This window comes from Myotis davidii, unplaced genomic scaffold (assembly GCF_000327345.1).
Source record: "Myotis davidii unplaced genomic scaffold, ASM32734v1 scaffold1324, whole genome shotgun sequence".
Lineage (NCBI taxonomy): Eukaryota > Metazoa > Chordata > Mammalia > Chiroptera > Vespertilionidae > Myotis > Myotis davidii.
The window spans coordinates 34,928-53,970 of NW_006295055.1; the positions used below are offsets into that span (position 1 = coordinate 34,928).

At 49.5% G+C, this 19,043-nt stretch overlaps 1 protein-coding gene across 1 annotated transcript in view; it reads right to left on the reverse strand.

Moving 5' to 3' along the window:
* Positions 1 to 3,360: 3,360 nt before the first annotated feature.
* The window catches only part of LOC102751732 (phospholipid-transporting ATPase IK-like), an 18,328-nt gene continuing 2,645 nt past the window's right edge, over positions 3,361 to 19,043 (reverse strand). Inside the window, exons 2-24 of the mRNA XM_015567761.1 lie at positions 18,519 to 18,632; positions 17,321 to 17,422; positions 16,937 to 16,998; positions 16,314 to 16,386; positions 16,110 to 16,180; positions 15,569 to 15,651; positions 14,357 to 14,515; positions 13,952 to 14,040; positions 13,230 to 13,447; positions 12,753 to 13,144; positions 12,213 to 12,401; positions 12,005 to 12,135; positions 11,010 to 11,174; positions 10,773 to 10,884; positions 10,147 to 10,222; positions 9,838 to 9,922; positions 9,333 to 9,597; positions 9,023 to 9,246; positions 6,183 to 6,266; positions 5,412 to 5,645; positions 5,090 to 5,228; positions 4,797 to 4,924; positions 3,361 to 3,711 (exon numbers count right to left, since the gene is read on the reverse strand). Of these exons, the coding sequence (XP_015423247.1) occupies positions 3,511 to 3,711; positions 4,797 to 4,924; positions 5,090 to 5,228; positions 5,412 to 5,645; positions 6,183 to 6,266; positions 9,023 to 9,246; positions 9,333 to 9,597; positions 9,838 to 9,922; positions 10,147 to 10,222; positions 10,773 to 10,884; positions 11,010 to 11,174; positions 12,005 to 12,135; positions 12,213 to 12,401; positions 12,753 to 13,144; positions 13,230 to 13,447; positions 13,952 to 14,040; positions 14,357 to 14,515; positions 15,569 to 15,651; positions 16,110 to 16,180; positions 16,314 to 16,386; positions 16,937 to 16,998; positions 17,321 to 17,422; positions 18,519 to 18,632 (3,396 nt within the window). The 3' untranslated portion in view covers positions 3,361 to 3,510. The remainder of the gene's footprint in view (positions 3,712 to 4,796; positions 4,925 to 5,089; positions 5,229 to 5,411; positions 5,646 to 6,182; positions 6,267 to 9,022; positions 9,247 to 9,332; positions 9,598 to 9,837; positions 9,923 to 10,146; positions 10,223 to 10,772; positions 10,885 to 11,009; positions 11,175 to 12,004; positions 12,136 to 12,212; positions 12,402 to 12,752; positions 13,145 to 13,229; positions 13,448 to 13,951; positions 14,041 to 14,356; positions 14,516 to 15,568; positions 15,652 to 16,109; positions 16,181 to 16,313; positions 16,387 to 16,936; positions 16,999 to 17,320; positions 17,423 to 18,518; positions 18,633 to 19,043) is intronic.

The window sequence follows — 19,043 nt, forward strand, 5'->3', positions numbered from 1 at the left end:
TGGTGGTGAGGCGTGAGGGCGGTGGCGGCCGGGGGCTCTCTGAAGCAGGAGAGACATGGAGGGAAGGTGAGGGGAGGCACCTCCCCGAAAATGGTGGTTTTTACATATTTTTAACTTTCTCATGTTGAAGCCAAAGCACTTTAATCCTCCTAGGCAGTGGTTCTCAACCTCGGCTGCACATTAGAATCACCTGGGCATCTTTTTTCTTTTTAAAATATATTTTATTGATTTTTTACAGAGAGGAAGGGAGAGGGATAGAGACTGAGAAACATCGATGATAGAGAAACATCGATCAGCCGCCTCCTGCACACTCCCTACTGGGGATGTGCCAGCAAACAAGGTACATGCCCTTGACCAGAATCGAACCTTTCAGTCCGCAGGCCGTAGCTCTATCCACTGAGCTAAACCAGTTAGGGCCTGGGAATCTTTTTAAAATCCTGATTTCTGGGCCTCATCCTCCGGAAATTGTGTTTCTTTGTTACTAATGTTGTGGCCCCGCCACGCCCAAGGCTAGGAAAGCTGGAGGCAGAGAACTAAGGTGACACGTGGCTTCTCCAAGGACCTCTTCCGGTTTCTCACAGAGAACTGGCTTGAGTTTGGGCATGAATTAGGAACCATATTCCAGCAGATGGCAGCGAAGTATTTAGCACCTGAGATTAAATACCAGGACATAATCATTAATATTTTCAAAAGAATTTACTTTGCTTAGAGTCTTATTGTTTAAGAAATACATTTTTAAATCTTTATTGTTGGGAGTATTACAGCTCTCTACCCTTTTTTCTCCATTGTCCCTCTCCATCAGGTTTCCACCCAGCCCCATGCCTTCATCACCCTGTTAATATGCATAAAAATTCTTTGGTTAATCTCTTCCTGTTCCTCTTCCCTGCTTCCCTCTGAGATTCATCAGTCCATTCCATGTTTCCATGCCTCTGGTTCTATCTTATTCATCACTTTATTTTGTTCATTAGATTTCACATAGAAGTGAGATTATGTGATATTTGTCTTTCTCTGACTGGCTTATTTCATTTAGCCTAATAATCTCCAGGTCCCTTCATGCTATCTCAAAGGGTAATAGATCTTTCTCTCTCTCTCTCTTTTTTATAGCTGCATAATATTCCATTGTATAAATGTACCACAGATTTTTTTTATCCATTCCTCTACTATTGGGCACTTGGGCTGTTTCCAGATCTTCGCTATTGTAAATAGCACTGCTCTGAACATAAGAGTACATATATTTTTTCTGGTTGGCGTTTTGGGATTCTTAGGATATATTCCTAGAAGTGGGATCACAGGGTCAAATGGCAGTTCAACTTTTTTTGAGGAAACTCTACACTGTTTCCCATAGTGGCTTTATCCACAGTAGAACTTCTTTCAAAAGTTGAAATCAATCCTCTGAAATCCTACCACTGCTTTATCAACTAAGTTTATGTAATATTCTGAGATTGTTGTCATTTTAACAATCTTATTAGCACCTTCACCAGGAGTAGATTCTGTATCAATAAACTTTCTTTGCTCATTCATGAGAAGCAACTCCTCATCTATCCAAGTTTTATCATCAGATTGCAGCAATTCAGTCACATCTGCAGTTCTACTTCTAGTTTTCTTGCTATTTCCACCATACCTGCAGTTATGTCCTCCCCCGAGTCGAACCCCTCAAAGTCATCCATGAATGCTGAAATCAACTTCTAAACTCCTTTAATGTTGAAATGTGGAAAACCACTCACTAAGAAATACATTTTGTAAGGCTAAAGCTGCCACAGATAGTGACTCCTCTGATGGATCTGGGCAAAGTAAATTGAAACTTTTTTAAAGTAATTCACCATTGTAGGTGCCATTAAAACATTTACAATTTACAAGAAGAGGTGTCCCAGCTGGTGCCCCAAGCCTCAGTGGGGTGGGAGAGGTGTCTCTCACTGAGCAGAGGTAGTACATCCTTCAGGTTAGAGCAGCTCCCTCCACGCCCACTCCTCATCCCCATCCTTCCCACCAAAGCTCCCAGCAGATTGGTGCATACAGCTCCCAGGGAGCTGAGAGGATGGCTAGGAGATGGGGAGGATGAGCCACCATGGTCCCCCTCCTCTTCCTTGCCCCCATAGGCGTGGAAGGACAAACCCTTGTGTGGAGGATTGTCTTTCAATAGATCTAGATCGCAGTGAAGGAGGTGCTCTGCTCTGGAGGAAACCTGACCAGAAACAGGTTGTCGACAATGGTTTAGCACTAGGTTCCCCAGGAACATGTGTTGTGTGATGGACGGGGGCACGGGGTGGGAGGGTGGGTCCCTTTCCAGCTGGCTCTGTTTCCAGACTGAGGCGCCCTCAGCATCAGACCCCTATCTGACCCCCTGCAGGGAACCAGCCATGGGGCCAACCAGGCTTCAACAGTCCAGTCCAGAGTCCCTAACTGGCCCTACTTAGTCAGGTTCAATGAGCTGCTGCTGCTGCTGCTGGACCAGCTGCCCTCCGAGCGACCACATAGCCATCTGAGCTTGCTTTCCGGACTTCCTGTTCCAGCAGGTTTTAGCCAGTGTTCTTGGTCACATCTAGTACACCCCCCACGGCCAGTAGAGGATTTCCCCATACATGGTGATTTCAGGCCATTTGAGAGCCTTCTTTCTAGCCCCTGCCCTGGATATGAAACCAGTGGCTTCCAGTATATATGCCCCTCCCTGACATTGTTCCAGTATTCTGAATACTTAGCCACAGTGGTCAATAATCCCCACAATCTGTCCTTGGCTTTCTCTGGAATCGCAGCCTGGAGTACACATAGGTACTCTTTCTTTTCGGATAGAGTTCACACTTGAAAATATCTTTTGGCCAGAACCTGAAGCGGATCACCTGACTCAGTGCCACAGGCCTGCTGATGGTCTTTGGAGAATGTCTGAGGAAAGTGGCCATGTTTACAGCTGTTGCAATTTCAACCACATGGTGCAGAATGGAAAATCAGACGACCATAGTCTGATGACAAATGGAGTGTATGCCTGGTTCTAGCATCCTTTGGGTGGTTTTACTAGAGTATCAGAACACCAGTGATGCTGTGCAACCCTGTCTGTGATGTTGGCTATGCTCTGGCAGTATGGCAAGTCTCTTGCCGCCAAACAGAACCTTTCCATACCTAGACCTCCCCATCTGTAGAATGGGGTCAATACCACATACTCCCTCATAGGGGTGTTGTGAAGACTTAGAAGAATGTCAAATGTTTTTAATATTTAGGTAAACTGTACCAGACACCAGAAATGTGTTGTTCAAAAGAGCATTTTAATAACAGTATTAATTTATAGACTTCATGGCCTAATTAATTTTTTCATTATTACATATACCAAAAAGGAAGAGGAGAGAGAGAGAGAGAGAGAGAGAGAGAGAGAGAGACTGCCCTTCTACAATCAAGGAGGAGCTCATCACAAAGATGATATCCTCAGAGGACACCTTCCCCCTCCAGTGCTAGAACCTATTCTCCCCCAGGAATGACATCTTCTACTGGTACCAGGGTGACTTAATGCTCATGGAAAATTCATCAGATGAAATCTGTGCTTGTGGAATGATCCTCATCAGATGAGTATTTGTTGACCACTAGTGACCTGCGCATAATTGTGCCCTGTGTGATGAGGTCTGCATAGCCTTCTTGGTGGGAGAAGGCATAGCTTGAGCGACGGGCCCGTGGCACCCCAGCCATCTCCTCAGTCGGGACCTCTTCCACCTCCTCTGCTTTCTCCTCCTCCTTCTCTTCCTGCAGAGTAAAGGGGCAAGCAAGGGTCATCAAGATCTCACACTGTGCAGACTGCTCTTGGGTTACCTGCTCCCAGTGGCTACCATACATTGACCAGGCTCTTCCATACCTAAGTTGACCCAACTAGAGTCCTCGATGGGACCTGATTCTGGATCAACTGCCAAGTGCCTTAAGTGCGCTAGTATGTCAAATGCAAAAGAAATTAACCACGGGGTAGCCATGTCTCCAGCCTGTGTGACAAAACATGGCAGGTCTGTGGCCATATCTTGGTACACTATTCCAGTCAATTCTGTAGCCCAGCCCAGCAGCTTGTCCTTCTAGGTTTATTACCTGAGACAGTTTAAGTCCCCTAACATTTTTTCATTGTGGTAAAATAGACATGAAATGTCCCATTTTAACCATTTTTAAGAGAATAGCTCAATGGCATTAAGCACATTTAGTCACACGGTTATGCAACTATCAACTCCCATCCACCTTCAGAACTTCATCTTCCCAAATTCAAGCTGTTCCCATTCAACACTAACCCCCCAGCACCTGCTCTCACTATCTACTTTCTGTTTTTATGAATCTGACTCATCTAGGGACCTCTTCCTATGAATGAAACCATACAGTATTGTCCTTTTGTGATTGGCTTATTACTGAGCATAATATCCTCAAGGTTCACCCACATTGTAGCAGGGGTCAGAATTTCCTCCTTTTTAAAGACTGAATAATATTTCACTATGTGGATGAACCACACACTGTGTTTATCCATTCATCTATCGATGATCAGACACATTAGGGAGTGTTTTTAATGTTTTGCCTAAACCTTTTCCAGGTCATTTCTGTCATCTCAACCCCCAAGTCCTAGATAATTCATGGTGGAAGTCTGACGAAGTCAGTGCTGGAACCAGGCTGGCCACCTCCACTCCAGGAAGTATGGTTTCCTTTCTGGGGTTCCATAGCCCATTACTTGGCCTCCCAAGAGGGCACTGGGTGTGCATCTGGGTCTCCAAACCCCTAACCCCAGCTCTACATCTCCTTGGAGTTCCCTGCTTCCAGCAATGTGCAGTGGGGACCCCAGCCACTCTCACCTTGAGAGGTAGCTGCTTGAGGGCTTGGTAAATGACACGGAAGGCCAGTACAGGCAGGGTGTTTAGCGACACATTCAGCATGATCACCAGCAGGACATAGGGGTGAGATAGCACGTTTTGTTCAACAGCTGAAGGAGACAGGGCAGGGTCATGGCCTGCTCCAAACCCCCTCTTCCTGACACCCACCTCCTTCCTCACCCTTAACCCCCAGGGCGCCTTTGTGCAAATTCTCTTACAACACTGGTCCCACCCATCTCCAGGGCTGGCCCCCCTATCTCTTATGGAAGGCTCACACATAAAAGGGAAGGTTGTGGGGGAGACTGTGAAGAGCCCGATGCTCTGGCTGGCCCTAGTTATGACTATGTAGAAGCAGAGGCTGAAGAAAATGGCCAGCACGCTCAGGATTGTCCAGTACTTGATGATGAGGATGACCTGAATGGGAAAAAGGAGGGTTAGACCAGGAGGGCCAGAATTCCAGGCAAGGCTATGTGGAAGAGGTTGAAGGGTGGCACCTGCTAAGGCCTCTCGGGGGGGGGGGGGTCATCAGGTGATGAGACCTCCATGGTTGGTGTCCAAAGTCCCCCTGGGAGTGGGGAGGGCAGCAGCCCTGCCTACCTCCATGGTGACTGATAGCAGGCCCGACAGGGACATGACAGTGGAAAAAGACTGATAGTCACTGATGGGCCCAATAATGTCATGGCTGATCCACAGGGTCATGAAGAAGTTGACCAGGGAGGTTCCTGTGCCATGGACAATGGCTTGGAAGAAGACCCAGTAGTTGAAGAGCTCATCCTTCTGGCCGGCAATGTACAGCTCAGGCAGCTCCAGACTCTGCTCATCACTCACATCCTGGAGTGGGGGTGGGGGTGGAGGAATTCTGGAGGTTGGTTTCCCAGGAACATGCATGCTTGGCATACCTGAACCATGCATGTGAGAATGGTGAGATGGTGAATTTTGCTACTGTTTTACCAGTTTAAAAGCTTAAAAAAGATGAAATGCTATGTCTCATTCCTCAGGTCACACCAGGAAGCTTCAAGTACTAATTGTTAGCCCTCTGTGGTTGGTGGCTCCCGCCTGAAGAGCATAGGCATGAGGCACTTCCGTCATCCTAAAGGATCTACTGGACTTCCCTAATCTGGATTACATAGCTAGACCCCTCTTAAAGAGGAGAACCATCTTTTCTGATCTCCTCCCCACTGTGAGATTGAGACTTGTGGGAGGGAGCTGGGCAAGAGAGCTTCATCCACTATCAGGTTGGGCTCTGGTGGGAACAGTAGTGCTCTCCCAGTCCCGTCCCCACCCTAGCCCAACACCCCTGGAGGAGAAGGTGGGGCAGAGACAGGAGCATCTCCAGGGAAGGAGGAAGCAAGTCCTTGGCCTGCTCACCTGTTCAAACAGTCCGATGTACAGAACCGGGAGGGTGGTGTACAGCAGGTTGAAGAGTGCCAGGAACCAGCCTTCATAAAGAGGCTAAGGGTGGGAAGGGATGGGAGAATGTGGTTAGTGATAAGCCTTCCGATGCCAAATGGCTAGAAACCAAATGTTCTTTACCCGAGAAGACCCACTCAAGTTAGCTATGCACCTGGGAAGGATTCCTAGTGAGTTAGGAAGTTGCATTATAATCAACGGATGATTAAGTTTGGAAAATAAAAGAGAGAAAAAGCAAAATCTAATTATTTTAAAATAGAATCATTGTGTGTTTAATATGAGAACTGCAAGTAAAGAGCTATAGGAGGAAATATGGCTAAAAAGTGTGGTTTTTGGTCATTTTAGATTTAGGGAGACATTGATGGGTAAAAAGGAGTTGGAAGAGACCCCAGCAGACAATGAGCTCAACCAATTCTCTTTCCAATGCCTGTATCCAGTCCAGTTAAAGTCTATGGAGGAGAGAGAGGTTCTGTTCCAAAAAGCATTTTTTTAAAATGTGGACAAATAGGGGCCACATGCTAACCTGACAAGCTTAGAGATTGCCTGTGTGGCAGTCTTGCAAACTCAGAGATCTAACATAACCACAAAGGATGGCCTAAAATGAAAACTTTTAAAACTAAAAGCAGTTTATGGTAGGTCTAGGTCATGTCCTAGACCTACATCTTCCCTGACAAAGGTCAATCTTTACCTTAACTGAACCTATAGTCTTTTTGCATGTATAGCATATCTTTGGAATGTCACAGTAATTTTCCACTTTGTGGAGACCACAAATCCCCCCCTTGTTATTAATTGTTGACTGTTAACTATCCTGTACCCACCTATGTAAAAGATGTGTCTACCATTTTACTTTTCATTCAATTCCAAAGGTTTCCCTGCTTTGCTTTCTTTCACGCACCTCCCAATTGATCAATAAATTTCATGTAACCCACTTGGATCTGCTCTTTTGATTGTTATATATAAAATGAGGTGCAAAACTGCCATTCTCTGGAGCATTTTCTTAATCTGCTGAAATTTTGCTTCCTAACAATTGTCTACAGTTTGGTTCAAATAAACTCACAAAAATTCTCTACAGATTTGAACGTTTCTTACATTGACAAAATTTTTAAAAAAATATTTTATTGATTTTGAGAGAGAGAGTTAGGCAGAGAAACATTGATGTGAGAACAAAATATTGATTGGCTGTCCCCTGCATTACCCCCACCAGGGATCAAGCCCAAAATCTGAGCATATTCCCTGACACAGGAATTGAAACAGCAACCTTTCAGTGCATGGGACAACGCCCAACCAACTAAGCCACATTGACCCAGAACTCAAAAACCATTTTATGCGCATTCTGCAAGCAAAAAAATAATAATCAAGAATTTTATAAGAATCAAGTTTCTCACTGCTGGAAAAGTGTCATAAATGAGTACTGGAAAAGGCTAAGCTGAGCCTTGTCTTGTAGGATTGGAATCAGAACTATCAGTGTGAACTCACATCATTTTTAATATACACAAGCTAGATGGGTAGACATATAAATAAAAATAGACACAGAGATGCTTCTATCCATGGGCTAATATGTGTACATTTCCTAAATCTGTCTATTGAGAGGGTAATAGCACCCAGTGGCCCTAAGCACACACTGAGCACTTAGCTCTTAGTGTCTAATACTACCCTTCTCTGATGAAAAGAACCAGGTTTCCTTATTAGCCTGGAATCTCTTGTAGCGCCAAAAATGAAGTTATGCTCAGGGAATAAAACAGGCCGGGGACAATCGGAGCAATGAAATACACAATAAAAAATACCCAGGAGTCCAAACTGATAAAAATAAGTAATTTCATAAATAAGTGAGGGAGAAGGAATGGTTGGTTCTTCCTACAGAAGCATTCCAGTTAATAAGTATTGAATGATGTCCTCAGTAAGACCAGGAAAAAAACAAAGATGCCAACCCTCACCATCTCGCTGGGAGTTCCAGCCAGAGAAATTAGGTAAGAAAAGGAAATAAAATGCATCCAACTTGGAGGGGAAGAAAGGGAAAACACTATATTTGCAGACGACATGCAGGAAATCCCCAGGGATCCTCCAGAAATCTCCTAGAGTCAATAAAAAGAATTTAGCAAAAAACCCCATCTGTTTCTACACACCAGCAATAAGCGACCTCAAAAGGGAATTAAGAAAACAAATTCCATGCACAGCACCATCTAAATGAATAAAATATTTGGAAACAAAAAAGTAAAACAAACAATTGTACTTATTCAAGGGTGCCCTCTAGTAAAGCTCTCTATCAAATGCCTGGATAGCAATGACAGCAGCTTATTCGCTATCACAGCCATCTATTTTCAAACAATTTCCTGATACTCATGGGAAATCATCTTCCTAGGACCCTTCTCAGGCTCTAGGAGGCACACTTATTCTTCACCACAACACTGTCAAGAGTGTCTTAAAGTTAGACCCAGACCCCATACTCTTATCTTCTCTGGGGTTCAAGCTTTCCCTCTTTCCCCTAGAAAGATTTACCCTTTGGAGCATGTGCTGTCCTGCCCTGCCTTCAGAGCTCAAATCTGTCAAATATCCCTGAAAATGTCAGGCCCAAAGCTGACTGAGCAGAAACCATCCCCTCCCTTTATCTATGCTCTATCCCTCTATGAGTGCCATAGAAATTATTGATTGGCCCTGTGACCTCAAGGCAAGCCCTGCCCCATGAGGATCCTAGAGTGGAGTAGGTAGTGCCCACCACCCTTGTGCAGGCCATGGGAAGGGCACAGAACCCCAGAGCCCCAACACAGAGAATCCCCAAAGGGCTGTTGCCTGCAGTGCACCTGAGCAGTGAAGCCACTGTAGAAAGCGAACCAGATCTGAACCATCATGATGGCCAGCGTCTTGTAAATGAAGTAGCGTAGGAACTTGCACACTCGCATGTAGGACCAGCGCCCGTGCACCAGCAGCAGTCGCCTCAGGAAGCGGAACTGGGCCAGCATGTAGTCACTGTTCTGCACTGCCTGCATGCCCTCCTGGCCCGCCAGCCCTACACCGATGTCCGCAGCTGCAGGGGCATATGCAGCATGTTGGCCCTGGGCCACCCCCAGCCCACCACATGCCTTCCCCCCAGAACCGGTGCCCACCACTCACTCTTGATCATGTTGACATCATTGGCACCATCCCCGATGGCCAGGGTTACTGCCTTCTTGTATTTCTTGACCAGTGACACAATCAAAGCCTTCTGCTTGGGTGTCACCCGGCAGCAGATGACTGCTTTGCACCTACAGGCTAGTTCCACGAAGGTCCGTTCCTGCCACACCTCCGGACTCTGGGGGGTGTTGGAGTCCTTATTCTGCAGCACCGGCACTGCTACACTCTTCACCAGCTGGTCCTGGTTAGCAAGGGAGGATGGGGGCGAGGGGGCACATCACTCTGCCTTCACCTCTCCCCTTAATGAACGTCCCCAACTGGCCTCTGCTCCCTTCCCCCCTTCTGTCCCAAACCCAGTGTGGACTTGACTACATGGGCTCCAGTTCATCTGAAAACCATCTAGCATGGCTTTCATTTTGGCTTTTCCAACAGTCTACCCCCACCCCGTCCTCCCAGTTCCCTCCCCCATGTTAGGGACCCCAGTCAAGACTGAGTTGACACTGACCAGAAATTCTCCACTAACGATCATGGCAGCCATCTCGACCTGAGGCAGGTTGTTCTTGGTCTCCTGGTAGTCTTCCAGGATTGCACTGCAGGGACCCAGTTGGGGCTCAGTCATGCCCAGAAACAAGCTTCCTTCCATCCTCCACCTCCAGCTGTGCCTCAGTTTCCCCTTCTGGGAGTCCAGCCAGGTGGAGGCTGAGGACACTCTGATGATCCCCAGGGCCACACCTAGGTATCCATGGGTGTTCACTATCCCCCACCCTGACCTTGCCCCCAACCAATTCACCTGCCCCAACCCCCAACTCCTTACATTATCTGCTCCTCATCCAGAATGTGCATGTCTTCAGACAGCAGCTGGCAAGCATAGCCAATGTTCACCGCGGTCTCTGCAAACCAGCCCAGCTCAGCTCTGCCTGGGGCCATACCCAGGCACTCAGCCCACTCCTGGCTATGGCAACTGGTTCAGAGGAGGGTACAATCCAGGCTGGCCAATGAGAGCTTGCCCTGAGATTTTGGCCTGCAGCTCTGAGCAAAGGGGCCTGCACTCTGGCTATCCGGGGCAGGGACCAAGGGATCATTAGACTTATCAGGCTAGGGCCCATGGGCACATTTAGGAATCCACCAAAAGAATTTATTTTAAAATCTGAATAAAACTATGTTTTCCAGCCTTGACATTTGTCTTTATAACAACACCGCTGTAAAACGTCATTTTAAATATTTTGTGTGTATGTGCCTCCCACCCACAGAAGCACTAATTCAGAACCTACTGGCAACCACCTGAGGGAGGTGCCAGCAGTTTTAATCATCCCATCTTCCCTTCCCCAGGACAAGGTGGGGGGCAGGACTGAACCCAGACCAGTGGAATAGGTTGATAGTATAGTGCTTGGGGCATCTGTAAGTCCTTTCTCCCACATCAATGGGCACCCTAGGACCTACCTTGCTTGTCCCCTGTGAGTATCCATATTTTGATGTTCCCTTTCTTGAGACACTGGATAGTTTCAAGAACACCATCCTGAAGCCTGTCTTCAATGGCTGTGATTCCCAGCAGCTGGATGGGGAGTGAGAAGGAATAGACTGACTGAGCAGGGGCCCAGTTAACCCCAGCACAAGTGGGAGATCCATGGTCCCATAGCCAGGGTGCTGGAGCCCCCTCACTTCTTGTGCCGCGCTCACCCGGAGGTCCTGCTCTATATCCTCGTACACCTGGTGCAGGGCTTGGGCTCGGTTCTCAAGAAGGATCTTGGCTTCCTGGTGGCGCTGGCTCCACTCTTTGTACTGGTCCTCTTCCACCTTTTTGTAGGCCAGGCACAGTGTGCGCAGCGTCTCCTCAGCAAAGCACTGGGGGCCGGGCGGGCGGGCGGGCGCCACCCTGTCACTTCTGCTCCCTCTGCTTCTTTCAGCCCCTGCTCCCTGTGCCTAGGCTCCCTGAACCTTGACTGCACTTCCCCAGTTCTTAGAAACTAGTTACCTGCCCTGGACTCCTGCTCCTGACAGAGCTGGGCACTCTGAGAAGTCCTGAATGAGACACCAGGAACACTCTGCACAAACCCTGACCCCTGTGCTGGTGAGGCTGAGGATTCAGCAAAGCCCTTGGGCAATCTCAAAGGGTCAGAGCTGGGGCATAGAGCAGTAACCTGGCATCACATGTCAGCCCCATGTTAGGATCAGGCAGGAAAGTCTCTCTGGAGGTGGCAGAGCCCTGAGGACCAAAAGATCCTGAGAGACAGAGTGGAGGAAGGCATCCGATCAGAGGGAACAGTGTGTGCAAAATTCCTGGGGCATCGCATGAGCATGGGGAAAACTGGGGTCCTGGGGAATGCCCTGTGGGCAAGGAGAGTTAGTCTAGAGAGGGCAGCAGGACACTGCTTCGAAAGCTTAGCTGAGACATTTGGGGTTCACTCATGGAGACAAAAGATTTGAGGCAGAGTGTGTCTCAGAGCCCACACCTGACTAGAAAAGGTTTGAGGGGGCTGGGAGCACCCAGGCCAAAGCCTAACCAGAGAAGGTCACTTGTGTCACTTAGAAAAAATGCTCCTTCTGTGAAGGGTTAAGGGCGTAGCCTGGCCAACTGTATATGACTACTCTGTGTACCTGAGGCCATTTCTCTGCACACCTTCCCTTCTCTTTACTCCCTTTACTCAGCCTCCCTCCCTTCTCACAGGACTCACAGTTAAGGCCTCTTCTGTAGCTGCTTTCATGATTTGCTCTTTCCTATACATGTCTTTCTTATGCAGGCGTTCGAAAAGGACAGTGTCTGCGCCTTTGGTGTAGAGGTAGATGGAGCCCTCGGGGTTTCGGACTGTGGAAGGAGAGGTCTGACTACCCATAAGTGCTCCCTTTCCTGCCAATCTCCAACCCTGGGCCGAGGGCGCTCACCCAGAATGGACATCCGCTTTCGGATGCTATTGAAGTCCATCAAGGCCAGGACCTGGTATACCCGCTGCTCCCCCAGCTCCACCACCGTGATGCTGTCCTGTGTGCGTGCCAGGAACACATAGCCGAAATTCCGGGCCGCTGTGACCAGTGCCTCCTCATCAGGGGATGCTGCCTGGTATAGTAGCTGGTCTGGAAGGGGAGGGGCCATGGGATGGGATGTGGGAGGGGAACATTTGCTGAGGACGTGCTGTCTTTTTTGGGAACCTACCACCCATCTCCAATGGACACAGTTGGTGCTCACCAGATATAAGACAATGGTCTCCTGGGCCAGTACAACCTCTAAGCCAAGTAAAAGAAAGTGGGCACTTGGGCTCCCATCTTGGGACCTCCCCTTCCCAGCTCAGTAACAGATCTCTGGCCTCATGCCTGAGCACCCTCTAAGGTGGGTAACAGGAGCCCTGGGGGTTGGGATGGACAATCTCGAAGGCCAGACCACCACCTCAAAAGCTCCAGGGCCCGTGTAGCCAGCAAAGCACTCACTGTCTTTCTCCTCCACCATCACTGTGTGGCAAATGGCCAGGAGACGCCAGAACTCCCGCACGACCTTGTCCTTATTGGTGCGCACAATACTCAGGAGCTTCGAGTTTCTGAACAGCAGCTTCTTATCGGCAAATGCGTTCCAGAGGAAGGGGTTCTCCTTATATATATTCTCCTGTTCTGGGTTGTAGATAATGCCGTTGATACAGCACTTCTTGAAGGTCATGATGTTCTGTGTGAGCGTGCCAGTCTTGTCCGAGAAGATATACCCCACCTGGCCCAGCTGGACATTGAGACTGGTGCTACGGGCTTTGGCAGGCAAGTCCTGAGGAGCATAGTACATCTCCACGTCCCAGTCAATGAAGATACTGTTCCCCAGGTAGATGAATTCAGCTCTGCAAACACATGCCTGGTCACACCCTGTCCCGTTGCCTACCTGAGCTTCCACTTCCCTCTAGCTGAGTAGTGCCCTGGACTCACGTGATGAACATGGCCATCGGCATCATGACACTGAGCAGAATGACGAAGCTCAAGAGTATGAAGATAGACTCGGTGGTCAGACTATGCACGTTTATCCTAGGCACATAATAGTGCTTGGTCCTGAATCCCGTCACCTTGCTCCAGAAGCCCAAGGTCAAGGCCACAGAGATCAGCACCACGAATATGCAGATCTGCTCAGCAAAGGGAGACAGTAGAGCCTGGGGGAGAACCCAAGGCAGCACCAACACACCACAGTGTAAAAGACAAACAGGAGAGGGGAAGCACCCCCACCCATCAGGATGGGGGAGGAGGGCTGAGAAGAGGTGGCTGGCAGTCCTAGGGGGAGGGAACTTGCAGGGATTTTGCTGAGTTCTATGGCTGCTATTATAAAAATTATTACAGTGACTTATTTAAAAAGACAGTTGATTAGGCAAAAAGTTAAGAATTGTTAAATAAATGTCTACGGAAGGTAGGTGAACATTTTATTGTCTCCCGTAGGTTTGAAAAAATTTCAGAATTGAGAAACTTTTTAAAGATTTTGGTTACAAGAATATTTTCTGGCCCACAGACCTCTGTTTGTAGGATCAGGCTGCACACATTTTGCAGAGGAAGGAAACTGAGGCCTGAAAAATGACAGCCTTTGTCTATGGGAAGGGCCCCTTCCCTTCCCTCTTTCGTGTCCCTCAACCCCCACCCCAGGGCAGGGGCTCTGTGAAGCTCACCAGGATTACCAGCTTGTTCATCAGACGGTCTATCTTGGTCCTCTTCAGATGGATCTTGCCACAGTTCCTCATGATCTTTGTGTCAAAACCTGCATGGTTTCATCCATCCACCTTTCCACCTGCCTGTCCATCCACTTCATCCTCCATCCCTCTGTCACCCCACCCCTCTACCCACCCATCCACCTACCTGACTAGCCACCCATCCAAGGGGGACGGCTCACTATGCTATTTCCACAGTTTTAGAACCCAAAGCTCCATAGAAGCTGTGCCAAAAGCCCCACATCTTGTAGCAGCAGACACTCAGCAGGCAAGCCCTGGCCTTGTGATTTCTTGACAACAACTTGAGGGTTCTCACCCACCCCCACAAGGGCAGCTCATGCTGCAGAGGCTTTAGAGTGGTCATACCAGCATAGATGACCATTCCATAGCAGGTGTCTGTGTTTCGAATCTTGCAGCCACGTAAAAGGATGTTGCCACTGTCCAGGGAGTATTTCTTGCCCTCCCATTCCAGGTGCCCGGTAAAGTAGTGCATGCGACTGTTGGGTTCCTCACACACCACCTTGCCTGTGAGTAACAGAGCAATCAAGGAGCTGAGAGGCATGCCTGGGGTAGGGCCATGCTTCTCCAATGGAGGGCAGAGCAGGATGTGGGGAACACTCCCCATCACTTTCTGGCTCCAGCCACCCTCACAATGCCCAAACCTTGTCCCATTGGTACCTCAATCCTCCTGCCATGCAGCTTCCTCTTCTGGATGCTCCAAAGCTGGTTCTATTAAGCCTCAGGGCCTTTGTGCATGCTGTTCCCTGTGCCAGAACTTGCACCTCCTCAAGAAAACCCTTTCTTCTGATCCTTCAGTTCTCCCCGCCACCTGCCCCCCGCCCACCTCCATTAATCCCCCTTCCTCCTGGTTACAATCCTGAGAGGTCACTAGACATGTACTCCTGCCAGTGGTGTCTCGAATACCTGTGAGTTCCAGCCTCATCTCCATCATCCTGGGGACTTTGGGAACCAGACCAGCATCTGGCAGACAGTGCCTAGCTCTCCATGTAAGCTAGGCTTTTCCTCAGATATCATGAAAACAAATGCAGCCAGTGCTTGAATATCAGGAACAAAAGGGTTGTGGTTCAAGAGAAAAGATTCTGCTCCAGCACCAATTAAAGTAACTGGTTTTTGCAACAAGACAGGAAAAAAATGTGTCCCCCTGCTGGGCCTTGGGCAAACAGTACTTGTAACCCACAGGCGTGAAATGTCTCACTTTCCAGGTGGGAAATAAAAATATACTGCAATGGGTGAGTCAGTTCCCTATCTCTGTACACACAACATGCTGTCTTTTTGATTAAACAACCAAAAACATTAAATGTGATCAATGTTTTAAAAATAAAAATGCCTGATAAAAGAGTGTTGTATGTTTTGTAACAATAACGGAAAACACCCCAACTGTTACATGGATTCACAGGCCTGGATAAGCTGGTCTGTTAAAAGCTATTTCACCTCCCTCCAGCAAACACCATTGCCATTCCCCAAAACCCAGTGATATGGGGACATTTCATGCCCACTGTACAGAGGGGCAGACAAAGGCCCAGATGGGTGGATGGTGGATGAACTACTACCTCTTACCTTGGAAGGAAGCCATACTCTTTATAGTGGTCAGCTCATGATGCGTGACTAACAGGGCCTGCCTATACTTCAAGTTGGTCTCCCTGATGATGAGAAGGCGAGTGAGGTAAGAGGTAGGAACAGATAGTACCCAGGCAAGACATCTCCAGCCCCTTTCAAAGTCACTCAAACATTTTCACTGAGCCCCTACTATGCACGCCAGCTGCCCACGAGGAGTCTGAGGCCCAGGGAAAGAAAGCCTTGCCCAAAATCACACAGGGCATTTTCAAAATGGCTGAAGCCAGACTCCAGGCCTTCTTTTGGGCAGGTGTACCTGGAGCACAGTAGAGCTTCTAGAAATGTTGGTGCAAAGATGGGTCCCTTCACCTGATTTAATGTTATTGCCCCCTGCCAGCTTGCAAGTGCCCCCAAAATGCTCCCAGAATGAATGACCTAAATATCCCAGTGGGCTTGGGGATCCACATTTTGTGGCTGTTGGGGAATGAGGAAGGCCTTGCTGGCTCCTAGGTCCCCAAACCCCTACTGATAACCCACATCTCACCCGTCGATGTCAGCTGTTTCCACATAACACAAGCTGCTGGGCTCCGTGCTGGACAGCAAGACCATATCGGCCTGGGGTGGGGAAGGTAGGGATGGGAGGAAGGAAATAGCACTGCAGGAGTGGAGAGGAGAAAGACAAGCGGGAAGGCAGGCCCTCCCGCCCCAACACTAAACGTGGGAAGTTCTGGGCTGGCTGACAGCTCACCGGGACAATGTTTGTGTCATGCAGGCGGACCAGGTCCCCCACATGCAGGTCCTTCCACTTTTTACACAGAAACCTATTGGGGAGGGAGGTGGCAGGTGTAAGAGAGGGCCCCAAACTGACCCATCTTTGAAACCCTTGGCCCTCTTGCCATCCTGAAGCAGAAAGAACCTCAGGAGGTTGGGGCTATAGAGGACTTCATGGTGTTTTGCTTCCCTGTGTGCCCACCTACAGGTTTTTGGGGCAGGGGGTTCTTAGCCCACACAAGAAGTCCAACCTTCCCTAATCTTGCCCCTTCCCCCAGTTCTTTGTCCACGTCTCTTCAGAATTTCTCTGCCTCCCTTTTCCGCTGAACTTTCAGGCCTGCAAGGGTTAACAATCAGGTCCTCAGCCTCTGTCCTCATCACAAGGCACATCCCAGGCCTGGTAGACAGCAGGCATCCAATAAATAATGGCTGGGTCCCTGTCACACATCAGACTCAACCAAGATGTCTGGGGGGCATGGAGGGTTCTGGGCACTCTGCTGGGCACTCCTCCCTGATATGTACACACACACACACACACACACTTGTGCTGTAGTTTCCTTCCTCAGGATGAACTCCCCAACACAGCACTAGAGGCCTCACCTCTCCCCCACCAGCATCTCGCAGGGCCTGTTGTTGACGGTGCTGTCACTCTTATGTCGCCCCTGAGTCAATAGGGATGGGTTAGAGGGGTGGCCCTGTCCCAGCCTTGTGCCTTGCCCCCATCCATCCTGCCCCCACACCACCCTGGTGAAGGGCCTAGTTGCAGAGCAGTTCCAGCTCATACACATGGCCCCTGTAGTGAGCCCGCACCAGCCACATCTGTCCATGGACCCTGGTGGGGGAAGTGGGAACTGCTGGGACAAAAGCTATTGGCAGCAAGGGCCAAAGGGCCATGTTGTGCGTGCACCTGTCCCTTGTGGAAGCAAGACAAAGACCCCATCCTGCCCCCAATGACCTCCCCAGCAGTTCCGTGACTTTACTTACGATGTCATCCACCAGGTCTCGGATGGCCCGAATGAGGAGGAGGCAGACGAGTGGGGCAAAGAGGGTGAACCAGGGCATCGTGGAGATTTCAGGAAAGACACCCTGACAGACAGGGGTGGTTCACACCGAACCACCACTCCTGACACTCCCCACAACTGCCTCCCCCTGCCCTCCCATCCAGACCCTCAACCTAGCATCCTGCGTCCCACCACCACCTGGGCTTGGGGCCAGGCACCTCCCCCCACAAACCTTGAGACAATGGCCTATTTCCACACCCTGCCCAGAACTCTCCCCCCTCCCCCTGCCCCAGCAAATTCATCTCCCTTTCATGCCCAGCTCCCACGTCACATCTTCCAGGTACCCCAAGCATGTTCCCTCCTCAGAGCCTTGGGTTTACTATTTCTCTCCCTATAGTTCTGCTTTTCGAAGTCACCCTTCGGTCCTGAGTTCCAAGTGAATCACAGACAAGCCTGGGTGGGAGAGTGGGTCCCCTTTCCATCTCTGGGCCCTGCCATGTGGTTTAATGAGAGTGGGTGTCAGGGTCCTCCGTTTCCAGCGTTGGACCTGCTCACAGTATGTTCATGGGATCGATGAAGAAAAGGAGAGGGTCAGACCAGAATGAGCTGTTGAGGGCGGGGAGATGGGGGTGGAGGGTGTGTGTGTCAGGGTGCTCTGAAAACTGCCACCCAACTGAGGCAGGCCGACATCTGCCCTTCTGGCAGGGTCACCCAGATGCTGGGAAGTAGCCCAGCAGGTCCCTAGAATCTGCTCTCAACCCTTTGCTCCTCACCCTTTGGAGTCAGCTGGGTGGATGGGGCCAAGGGGGTTATGTGGCCAAGGCTGTCTATCCTGGGGAGAGGCTGCACCCTCCTTGGACCTGAAGGAGCCACTCACGCACCTTCATCGCTGAATGTGTATTGAGCACCTCCCGTGTGCCAGGCCCTGGGCTAGGCAGGGGGACTCAGCCATTTCCGAGAGTGTGAGGAGCTGCCAGACACTGCCCCACCCCTGCCTTCCCATCCAACCGAACAATCAACCTCACAGACAGACACACATCCTCCTACCCCCACCAAGTGTCTACACAGCCATGTGTCAAAGGTGGTCAGGTAGGGCTTCCTGGAGGAGGCGATTCCAGCAGGTGGAAGGAATGGTGTGTGCACAGAGGCTGACCCCTCAGGCCACCCCCACCCTGCCCTACCTGGAGAATGATGACAAAAAGGAAGTAGGAGTTGGATATTCGGTGGAACTGCTCGTACAGGTTCAAGGGCAAGAAGGAGAAGAAGTTGTACTTGGCTGTGCGAATGATGTTGCCCTAGAATGAGAGCCAGCATGGGGGCACTGCCCTGGCCAGGACTCCACCTTGGCCTCACCCCACCCTTTAGCTACTATCAGCAGTAACTGAGCACCCAGTGCAGACAAAGTCTCAAGCCAGATGTACTGAGTGCTAGCTGAGGGCCAGGCCTTGAGCCAGCATTAACTGAGCCTCTACTGAATGCAGACTCACCAAAGAGGGCTGTGGGCCCGTATTTCTCAAAGTGAGTCACACACATCAAAAGATTTTAGGTAGAGCCTGATGTACTTTGAAGGTTTAATATGAACTGATTTTAATGGGATTGGGGTGGGGGCTGGCAAGGAAACACAGGACATCCTAGCACCAAACTGGTGACTTGCTCATGATTAAAACTGGGGGTGGGGGTGGGGGACAAGGGGGTGGGAGGAGGTA